The sequence below is a fragment of the Musca vetustissima genome, unplaced genomic scaffold (genome assembly GCF_032173495.1).
Source record: "Musca vetustissima isolate MV318-11 ecotype Yass unplaced genomic scaffold, APGP_CSIRO_Mvet_v1 utg24085, whole genome shotgun sequence".
NCBI classification, from domain to species: domain Eukaryota; kingdom Metazoa; phylum Arthropoda; class Insecta; order Diptera; family Muscidae; genus Musca; species Musca vetustissima.
In genome coordinates, this window is record NW_026888985.1 from 5,505 (window position 1) to 17,789 (window position 12,285).

The window sequence follows — 12,285 nt, forward strand, 5'->3', positions numbered from 1 at the left end:
AATGTCATGGCCAGGGCAGCGTTGTTTCTAGGCGCTCATAAAATATGTCTTTGGTCTCCTCATCTCATCTAATAAGACAATAAGATTTTTTTTTAAATCTACACCTATTTATATGTCTTGAAAACATTTTTCATAAAATCACACCTATTGATAGGCCTCAAAAATATCTTCTGTTAATAATCCTTTAAAATTTCTGATAATCCTTAAAAAAAATAGTTAATGAAATGTATTTAAACATGTTTCTATAATCCTCTCCTTTCCTCCCATTCTCTATATCACCCACGTCCCTGCCACTTGTTTTCCGTATGTTTAAATTTTTATTTCGTTTTTCTTTCCAGTTAAGTTTTTTTTCAAAAATTCTGTTCGTTGTTGTTGTTCCCTCCCGCATTTCTATATAACCGTTAGAATTTTTCCTATGAAAAGCATTTTTTCTAATATTTTGTTTTCTTTCGATTATTTTTTTTTGTCTTTACAGTACCCTCAGCACCACCTGACAACATACAAATTGGCATGTATAATCTAACAGCTGGCTGGGTTAGATGGTCATCCCCACCGCCACAGCATCACAATGGCAACTTGTTGGGCTATAAAATTGAGGTAAGTCACGATTTTATTTAGTTTGTTTTGCTTGCTGGCTGGTCCTTTTGGTGGATCCCTCAAGGGTAGGGGTTTGATGGAGCCTAGACAACACAAAAAGCAAACCGCCAGCATACATAATTAATAGTTTGCTAGGTGGTAGGCTGACATGCCAGGAGAAAGAAGGGAAACGTTGTTGAATGTATTTACAAGGCAAACAAAAATATTGCAAAACTTTCCTTTCCTTCTTTGCTATCAAAAAGGATACCATTTATGAATGTGTGTATGCACCTTTCTATGTGAATATTTTATATATTCATGATTGTCTGTTGTATACATACATAGTTACATTCATGATTGTTTTCCTTTCGTGTTTTTTTATTTATTTACATTATTTATTTGTGTGTTTTATTTATTTATTTATTTTTTGGTATATTTCCACAGGTAACTGCTGGCAATACCCTAAAAGTTTTGGCCAACATGACTTTAAATGCCACCACCACCTCGGTCCTGCTAAACAATTTGACAACTGGTGCCACATACAATGTACGCCTGAATTCCTTTACCAAGGCTGGTGAGGGCCCATATTCATTACCGGTAAGTAATTAAAGTTGTGGTCATTATTTGAATTCAATAACCTCTTCTAATTATTTTTTTGTGAACTCAGTTTGAACTCCTCTTGGAAAGTTCAAATCTTTCTCCCCTTTTATATTTTTTGTTTTGAAAAAAAGGGGGAAACATTTTTCATTTTGTTTTGTGTGCCTAATTAATAACATTTCCCTTTCTTTTGCATTCCGGTTTTTAGGTTTCATTATTCATGGATCCGGCCCACTTGGTGCATCCGCCACGTGCCCATCCCAGTGGCTCGCACAGCAGTGTAACTGGTCACACCGGTGGTGTTGGCAGTGAAGGTGGTCATTTTGCCTATCATCCCAATGGGGTGGCCGGTATGCCCGATGATGCGGCCACAACAACCACTCAGCGCAAATCGACAACTGTGGTCCATGAAACATGGTTTATGGCACTTGTTATAACAATGCTATTGGCCATATTAGTATCAGCTGCCGCTGCAATGTTATTCTTCAAGAGGCGCCATCAACTAACAAAGGAACTGGGACATTTAAGTGGTGAGTATTGTTTGGAGGGTGAAGTGGGGTGGCATTATTTGCATTATTATTATTGTTATAATTGTTTAATATATAAAAAACTGTAAAGAGAATTGAATTAAAAAGTATTTTTTGTTGTAGTTATAATTGGATGGTTCCACAAGAGCTTTCTGGGATGAACAAATCAGTTCGTTATAAAAAATTCAATTTTGTGGACTCTTTAAATTTTTTTTTTCAAAAAATTAAACTCAAAATCAATCCCGAACTAGAAAATAATTAATTTCTGACGACGGCCAGCAAAAACAAAGAACGATCGAAAAAAAACCCAAAATAGCTTTTGTATGAAAATCCTGCTAGACTTTTTGACACTCTAATGACTTCCTCTATGGCTTTCAATTTCCCAATGAAATGAAACGAAAGCCAAAATAGAAAAAAGGACACTCTAGGCTAAAGTCGAAATCAAAATCAAACATAAAATCCTTAATTAACTTGAACAACAAACGAGCACAGCTGCTACTGCTGCTGTTGCTGTCGGGGCAGTAGACAAAAAAGTGAAACTTACTAAATTACACACTTGCCAGATAAAAGACAAGAGCACAAATTGACAATATTGATTACTTAAGAAGTGGAGAAAAAATAACCAAATGAAACAAAAAACAATCCTTTTAAATATATACACACAAATAGATAGATAGCTAGATATGTATATATGTACTCTTCTCATCTATATTGACTTTTCAACTAATCTGTGAAACATTTTTTTTTTCTATTTTTTCCATTCCCTTTTTTCTGCCGTTTTTTCTGGAATTACCATTTATTTTTTTCCCTGGATCTGTGGTCATTTCTTCCATTTGGTTTTTTTTTTCGATTTTTAAACCTTAACAGTAGTCAGTGCCAATGAGATAACCGCCTTGAATATTAATGGCAAGGATAGTTTATGGATAGACCGTGGCTGGCGCACCACCGATACCGACAAAGATTCCGGCTTGAGCGAAACCAAATTGCTTTCGAATACAAATAGCCAATCGAATTACAATACATCAGATGGTGGCACAGATTATGCTGAAGTGGATACAAGGAATATGAGCACTTTTTACAATTGTCGCAAGGTAAGAAAAAATAAACCATACAAATGATATGTGTACAGATTTTCATTTATATTTCCATTTCATTTTCTAATGTTTTTTTCTCCCTCCACAGAGTCCTGAAAATCCCACACCCTATGCCACAACCATGATTATCGGTGCCTCATCAACGGAAACAACATGCATGAAAACTTCGGGTTCAAGTACAGATCAAGATTCGGGTACCCATTCACCCAATTCGGAGGGTATAAATCCTCATTGTGGTGGTCCGAATGGTCCAGCGGGAAAACACAACTATCATCAATATCCTCCAGGTATGTAATGTGTGAAAAAAAATAATTATTATTAAAATAATTATGAATGTATTCATCATCATCACACTGCCATTCAATCATATCATCATCCCATTCCCTTTCCATTTGTATGTGGCAATTTCAGTATATTTTTCAAAATTGCTGGAAATTAGTCTTCTATATTAAAGTACTTTGATTTTGGCTTATAAGAAATGCCTAAAACTAAAAAAAAAAATACCTTAAATATTGCTTAAAAATTCCACGCAAGACACGCCTTCTCTGTTTCAAAAAATCTCTCTTTTTTTTTTTTTTTTTTTTGTTTAACATGTACCTATAACTTCTCAAGAATGTCCCATTAAAATTTCAAGTATAAATCAAAAAATACAAAAAAGAATTGAAATTATTATTAAATTCTCCATTTCTCCAATACTCCATTTCAGTATTATAAAATGTCCTAATAGTCCTTTTTTTCTTTTAATCAATCAAGGCCTAATGAGTCAGTAAGTTTATTTCCCATTAATGGCTAAAAATCACGCCTTATAAAATCTTGCGAAAATCTTTTTTAATATTCCTTAAAATGTCTCTTTTGTCCTCTTCAAATCGAAAAAAAAATATTCCTCCTAAAAGTCTTAAAAAATCAATGCGTACATGAATCCGTAGGTCAATTTGTTCTTTAAAAATGCACGCCTCTTTGAATCCTGAAGTTAACCTCGTCTCCAAAAGAATTTGTTCTATAAAAAGCCACGCCTCTTCGAATCTTTAAGTGAACCTCGTCTCCAAAAGAATTTGTTCTATAAAAAGCCACGCCTCTTCGAATCCTTAAGTGAACCTCGTCTCCAAAGGAATTTATTTTAAAAAAAACACGCCTCCAAAAGAATTTGTTCTTTAAAAAGCCACGCCTCTTCGAATCCTTAAGTGAACCTTGTCTCCAAAGGAATTTATTTAAAAAAAACACGCCTCTAAAAGAATTTGTTCTTTAAAAAGCCACACCTCTTCGAATCCTTATGTGAACTTCGTCTCCAAAAGAATTTATTAAAAAAAAACACGCCTCCAAAAGAATTTGTTCCTTAAAAAGTCCTTAAGTCAACCTCGTCTCCAAAAGAATTTATTTTTTATAAAACCACGCCTCCAAAAGATGTTTTTTTAAATACACGCATCCACGAATCCTTATGTGAACCTCGTCTCCAAAAGAATTTATTTTTTTAAATACACGCCTCCACGAATCCTTATGTGAACCTCGTCTCCAAAAGAATTTATTCTTTAAAAATCCACGCCTCCACGAATCCATATGTGAACCTCGTATCCAAAAAAAAATTATTCTTTAAAAATCCACGCCTCCACGAATGCTTAAATGAGCCTCGTCTCCAAAAGAATTTATTCGTTAAAAATCCTTTAAAATTCCTTAAAGCAATATTCATAACAAAATTAAAAAATATTTCTTTAAAAAATCTGCACATTTAGGTCCTTAAAAATATTCCTTTAAAAAATCTACACCTTTAGGTCCTTAATAAAAAATATTCCTTTAAAAAATCCACGCCTTTAGGTCCTTAATAAAAAATATTCCTGTAAAAAAATGCATGCCTCAAGGTCCTTAATAAAATAATTCTTTAAAATATCTACACCATTAGGCCTTTAAAAAATATGCCATTAAAAATCTACGGCTTTAGCTTCTTAAAAAAATATTCCTTTAAAAAATCTACGCATTTAGTTTCTTAAAAAAATATTCCTTTAAAATATCTGCACCTTTAGCATCTTGAAAAAGATAATCCCCTTATCTTAAAACCAATCTTAAAACCAAAGGGTTCCTCCTAAATTCTTTGTAAATTAATTTTCAAGAAATGCATGATTTAAGTTCGCATAGTTCGAAGAATAAAAGAACTGCGCTCATGCATAGATCACATGGACCTTCAAGGGCGTTCTTAGAAATATTCCGGCTGTTATTTCTTTAAATAATTCCCTTTGATCTCATCCGCAAAGTTGTAATTTTCTCTTCAATACTTACGATTTCAATCCCATAAGAAGACCAATTATTATCTCATAAAAAATCAAATAACCACATATCTCCATACAGTTCTCACTTTTAGTCGCTCAAGTCAAGTCTTTATCCTTATGATAACTGTTGAGTTTATTTCAATTTCGATGCTATTATTTAGTTGTTATTATTTTTTTCTTCATCCGTTTGATTTTTCCTTTAAACCCATTTCCGCTTATAAACTTTTTTTCGTATTAAAAAAATATCCTTTATTTGTTAACTCGATTTGTTAAGCTTTAAAGGATTTCTTTCATTCCCGTCCGAGAGAGAATGAGAAAGATGAGTTTTTTTGCAACCTTTAATTTTTTTTCAATTTATCCACGAAATCCTTTTGTTTTTACTCCCCCAATCTCAAAACCAAATTGATTGCTATTGACAGTTGGCTTAAGTTGTGTAGGTGGTAGTTTCATCTTTGTCTGCTGTGTGTGTGTGGGGCGAGTTTTTCCTTGAGTTATTTCTTGCAATTTTCTTTTGATTATTTTTGTGTGCGTTTTTTTTATAAAAAGCGAAACTTTTTTGTACTCTCTCCAGAGATTTTGTTTGTTGCTTTTTTCACTTACAGTCCAGTTACCTTAGGCCATTTGCTAAATGCTGATGAGGGTAACAGAAACATGAAATTGAAATCAGGATAGGGGGTTGGTATGCATAAATTGTTTTTTTTCACATGAATTTATTCGCCATGCGGTATTTAAAGTATTTGCTCTACGAATTAAGCTCACAATGACTGCGGGGCAGACAATTTTATTAAAAAGCAGTGTAAATATGTAGAGGGATTTGTTGGTAGGATAAAGAGGATTTTTTAATAATAAAGAAATTGAAATTGTTTATGATTTTTAACACAAAAATTACTGAAATATTTTAAAGATATCCTTAATTGCCCCTTGAAGCCTAAAAGTATGCTTTATTTTGTTGGCAATAGAATTTAATACATTTCTCATAGTGAAATTTGTTATAGTTAATATCTTGTTGAACGGCCCGTCCCCCATCATCCTTTATCACTAAATAATTCAACATTGCAATTATTTGCTATTATCTAGGCCTATGGCATAATCCTCCCCCTTGATCTTTTCATGGCAACGCAACAATTTGTGTTGCCTTGGGCCATTGAACGACGAACCATCAACGCCATCATTCCCCTATATGCAGAAAAAGTGATTTACCCATAAAAACAATTAAGCTGATTGGAAAAATATATTTGACATTATATCCCCCAATAAATCCCTACCACCCCACATCATCTCTACCCAATTCTCATATCATTCCCATATCATGTTCATTTCATTGTTTCCGTTTTTTTGACATTATGTCCTTAAGGCAAATTTCGTTTATATCCTGGCATCACATTACAAAGCTAAAAGAAATTTTGTTGTTAAATGATTTGTGTTAATATTTATTTATTTGTTTTCTTTTTTCTTATTTTTTCTCTTTCCATTTTCTTTCCATATTATTATCCTGCCTAATCCTGATGATGCCACCAAAACAATATCCTCCTCCTATAAATGTTGAATGTTTTGATGTTGTATATTGTATCTGTGTGTGCTTGTATGTTAAATTCCACCAATACTAATAGAACAAATTAATTGGTCAGAATTTTTGCCACCACCACCGGAACATCCTCCACCAGTACCCTCATCGTGTGGCTATGCCCCTGGCTCACCTCAGTCATCAAGAAAGAGTTCCAAGAGCGGTGGTTCGGGGATTTCGACGCATCAAAGGTAAGGCACTAAAACAAGAAAATACAAAAAACAACAAAATTTAAAAAAAAAATAATAAAATTTTTTAATTAATTAAAAAAAACAACAAATCTAAAAAAATATATTCCTAATTCTTTCTCATTTTTGTTTTGTTTTCCTATCTTTAGCGCCTTGAATTCATCCATACACAGCAGTTCATCGGGTGGTTTCTCCACCTGGGGTATGGCGCCACAGTGTGCCGCATCGGCCGGTGCCCGACCACCCCAGGAGAATTACTATAATAATCCCTTGCCATGTGTCGGCAATACACAAAATCGTTATCAAATAACACCAACGGGTCAGCATCCTCCGCCATTACCTCCATATTTTCCGCCCGGAGCTGGTGGGACGGCACAGCTACCACCCCGTAATATACATATCCATTATCCGGCACCCCGGCATGCAATGAGTGAATATCAACCGACCGGTACTCACAATTCAAGATGTTCGAATGGAAGGTAAGTCGTTAAAGAGGAAAATGGAATGGAGTTATTTTCTGAATATTTTGGAGGTTCAATAAAGAAAATTGGTTTCCATTTAGGAGCCTTTGTTGAGGTCTTCAATGAGAAAAAGCGGTTGAAGTTATAGGAAATGTGAATGGAAGTTATTATTGAGATCTCATAAAAAATTAGAACTTCGGATTTAGATTTTCCTGTATATTCTACCAAAGACATTTTGAGGTCTTTCAGAAGAAGAGCTTCTAAAAAGCTTTGAAAATAAACCAATAATTCTGGATACTTTCTGATAATAGATTGGTTTTTATGTAGAAGGTAGCTTCTGGATTTAAGAGTTCCTATATATTTTATAGACAGAAGAAATTTTAAAGCCTACCAAAAGAAGAGGAGCTTCTGAAATGCTTTTGAAAACAAACAGAATTTTTAAAAGAATACAGAAGGTCTACAAATTGAAAATTCTTTAAATAGAAGATCTCCTATAGGTTTTTTATTTTCTGTATACCTTCCAATAAAAGACCTTCCACATTTATAAATAATATCTACTGTAGCCCTTCCTTAGAAGATGTTTAAATATATTTCTCTATTTCTTTTGGGAAACGCGTAAATACCAGATACCTTCCAAATTGGTTCTTTATAGATACAATACCTTATAGAGGTCACAATTATGGGACCTTCTTGAATACGTCTTTCAAAATTATTTCTCTGATGGATTCTCCGGAGCAACGCTTAAATCCCAGACATCTTCTAAATTGGTTATTCTATAGATACAATACCTTCTAGAAGTCTTCGGCAGTTATGGGACCTTCTTGAAAACTCGTTCTTTCATAGGTCTTCCTTAAATAATCTCCATTACAATCTAATCTGTGCTTTGGAACCTGCATAGAGATTCATTAACACAGTGAACCGTGTCCATTTTAATTCAGGAGGAGACTGTTAGAGACAGAATGTCAAACATCATGGATCCTCCATACAAAATATATTTCGCTACCTCTCCTGGGGAACGCTTAAATCAAATTCGTTCTTCTATGGATACAATACCTTCTAAAGGTCTTCGACAATTATGGGACCTTCTTGAATACCTCTTTCAAAGGTCTTCCTTTAAAAATCTCCATTCCAATCCAATTTTTCTTTCGAGCCTTATTAGAGACATTCGAAATAAATTATCCTACAGATCTAATTCCTTCTGGAGGTCTTCGACAAATGTGGGACCTTTCTGAGTACTTCTTCCAAATGCCATCCTTAAATAATGTCCACTCAAATCCAATTTGTCTTCGGAATCTCTTTAGATAATCTTTAACGCAGTGAACCGAGTTCATTTAAAAAAATCAATTCAAAATGCTATGAATAGACGGACACAATTAGAGATTTGACAGAATGCCAATCAGCTGATGGATCCTCCTTACAAAATAGGGATACGAAAGTCGATTATCAATTCAGTGTTCTATGATCCTTTCATTTCCACATTGACTGATTATTTGCTTACCACTCCCTGTGTATTCTTTGTAAATACTGTACAAACACTGCCTGAAATATTACTGAAATAGAGTACATTGAAATTCATAGACATCAGCTTTCACATAGTTCATAAATAGTTAAAATGTGTTGCCTGCTTTTAGGCGACCAATAACATTTGATATGTTTATAAAAAGATATATGGAGTTCGTCTTCGGATGTCTCACGAGAAGGACGAAATTTAAAAGTATAGTACTCGATTTTTTAAAGATTTTGTCTTTGTCCTATATATGGTCCTAAATCTTCTATACTAAATAGGTAGTAGGTTAGTTGGAGGAGTAAAGACGAAAAAAATATATATATGGAATCAAAATCCATTTCAATAAATTTTGATAGACTGTTTTTTACCATTACTGGCTATCCAGCAACTACGAATATTTTCAAGGATGTCCTCATGCTTTATGTATATATAGACAAATATATTTATATATTCAAATATATATTTTAATAAGTTCTACAATTAGTTTTTTAATCTTTCCCCTCTATGTTTTTTTCTCTTCCAGAGCCTGTACCAGCTGTGATGCATTAGCTTCACCCCTACAACCGCTACCACCACCCGGTGATGGTTGGTATCAGCCACTGCATACATCCCATATGCCACCAAATTCCTCTGCCCATCAAATCTATCAATGTTCCTCTGAATGTTCAGATCATTCACGTACCTCCCATACAAATGTCCCACAACACAACACCCATCATCATTCGCATGGTCATAGCCATGGTGGTCATCAGTCGCATGGACACAGTCATCATGGTCAAACTACGCCCAATGGTCAGGATACAATGCGTTCCGAAAGTAGCACGGAAAATGGTGGTAAATCGTCAAGTGTACATAGATGCCATAACAATAAGTCACGATTCCCTGAAATTATGGAAAATGAACATCAATTAGCCAATAGTTCGGCGGGTTCATGTACCTATGAGGTATTGGGTGAACCAATGCGTAATTGTAGTGAATGTTGTAGTAGTTCACGGGAAGGTGATACATGCTCCTGCAGTGAAGGTTCCTGTTTATATGCTGAGGCGGGTGAACCAGGTATGCCACCAAATAGTGGTGGAGGTGGACCACCACCACAACCGCCAGCAATGCCTGGTAAACATATGACACAAAACAATTGATATGCCGCCTGTATGTCAGCCATGACTGCAGCATCGACGACCACCACCACCTTGGACAATGGTGGTGGTTTGGTAACTGATGTTGTCATATATTTTTAGTGGCCCTTAAGGTTTTAGTAAAAGAAAAAAAAAAAAACACGAAAATTTTGTAAAAACAGCAAATGTAACGAATGAAAATAACTAAAACAGGAACTGTGTAAGTGTAAATTTCAAACAAAAGAAAAAAACGTCTAGTTTGTTAAGCTTAGATATTTCATATGGAATATGCACATATTACGATAATAATAACCCTACTACTTATATAAATAGTTTATTTCAGTGAAAAAACATTAGCAATTCCCAAACATAATCATTTGTAAATTTGAAAAGCATTGAGATTTTTTCGTAGCCATCGAATAGTAAATTATTTTAGTAAGATAAGTAACGACAAAAAACTAGACACTAACACATACAATTCACGCAAAAAAAATTCAACGAAATTATTAGGGACTGTTCACTAAATTATTCATAATTATTCGACTTTTTTCTAACACAAAACCACTCCAACCACCATTAAAAGTATTCAAACAAAATTAAGGCATTTATGAAATTAACTAGTATTTTTGTTTGTTTTCTTTATTTTTGGCAGTCGTACACAATGTGTAAATGGCGTGTTTATGTTGAATTTTTCATCTTCCATGAGAGCCAAAAAGAAAACAAAAAGTAAAATGCAACATCGTTTTTTTCTCTTTACAATTCCATTTTTCTACCAAGCCTTGAGTTTTTTGAAGTACATTTTCTCTTTTTTGGTTGTTGTTTCCCCCCTTTTTCTGTTTTTATTCAAGGTTCACTGCATTGTGTGTCGTGGTCTTTTGAAAAATTGCGACATTTTACCTAGGCTCCTTGCAACAATTGCATTTGAAATTATTAAATAATTTACCTGTTGTGGCGGTTGCATACAATTTTTGTAAGCCCATTTTTTTGCCATTTGATGGAAGTCTGAGTGTTTTTTGTCACGATTCTCTTTCCTTTTAGCTGGGAAGGTTTTCCTTTTCAAAGGGGACTATTTTTTGGGGATGGGGTGGGGTTTGTGGTAATATTGTTTGTTTTAGAATGCCAACGGTTAATAGTTTTAATTTATGTTTGCATTTAACTATAATTCTATAATAAAATGTAAACGAATGGTGTATAAGCAACATGCATTACAGTTTTGAAAATCTAAAGTCCAATAACTATACAACTTTTGGGGCATTTGGGCTTTTTTTAATATATCTTTCAAAAAGATACTCAAATAAAACGACAGAGTTTATAAAGGAATATAATACGTTTGATTGTGGGTTTAAAATAATAACGATATAAATTTTGAATTTAGTTTTTTTAAAGACCCTTACCTTCCCAGTACGAAATACTTAGGAATATTTTTGAGAAATATTTGAACTTCATCTGTAAAGGAGAAATGTTAAATAACTCAGAATTGTACTAAGGTCTATGACTTTCCTATAGTTGAAGAAGATAAGAAAATATTTTCTACATATCCCTCCAAAGAAGGTATTTAGATGGTATTTCATAAGCTGAGAGCATCTGGATTTAGGAGTTCCTATATACTACATAGACAGACAACGTTTTGAAGCCTACAAAAGGAAGAAGAGCCTCTGAAATACTTTTGAAAACAGACCTAGAAATTTTTAAAATGTAAGAACTTAAGAGTGTCTTGGGATTTTTTTTTTCAGAATACAAATCGTTTAGAATATGCACATATTTTTCAATTCAATTTCAATTTATTACATAAACGAGAATCTAGCCCAAAGGGACTAGAGCGATTCAAAAAACAACAAACAAACAACAACAGTAATCTACAACTCGTGTACTTATTTAAGGTTTGTGGGTTCTTGAATTGACCCTGGCAACGGTTGAGCTTACTTCAGCCCTAGATAAAACCACCATTTATAACGAGCGGTTTTATCTAGGGCTGAGGTAAGCTCAACCGTTACCAGGGGCAATTCTAGGACCCACAAATAGTTTTATAAATTTTTGAAGGGAGAATAACAACATATATGATAATATTTCAAAGGGATGCGATTGAAATGTCCTTCCCTTTCAATGGCATAATTTTTAGATAGAACATATTTTTCTACAAGCCTTCTCTCCGCTTTTATAGATATTTCTAAATTGAATTGCAAAATTGTATTGTCTGTATTGTCATATCTTTATATTTCTAATCCCACTTTCTCCTCTTTTTTTCAAGCTTTCCTTATTTAATATTTGCCTTATATGTTAATATATTCTGTGAAAAGAAGGAAAATATCTTCTAATTTGGAATTTGATATAAGAACTATTATTTCTTAATAATGTTTCCTCTAGATCTTCCACCAACATACATTCTTAAATCCTTTCT

General features: G+C 33.7%; 1 protein-coding gene across 1 annotated transcript; it reads left to right on the forward strand.

Moving 5' to 3' along the window:
- Positions 1 to 475: 475 nt before the first annotated feature.
- On the forward strand, positions 476 to 10,039 carry LOC133336761 (probable serine/threonine-protein kinase DDB_G0282963; the record flags this gene model as incomplete). Its single annotated transcript, XM_061545043.1, has 8 exons — positions 476 to 597; positions 1,021 to 1,173; positions 1,382 to 1,703; positions 2,568 to 2,791; positions 2,883 to 3,081; positions 6,663 to 6,807; positions 6,954 to 7,283; positions 9,296 to 10,039. Coding segments are annotated over 8 exons (2,111 nt in total), but the record flags the coding sequence as incomplete, so codon positions are not given.
- Between the last annotated feature and the right edge of the window lie 2,246 nt (positions 10,040 to 12,285).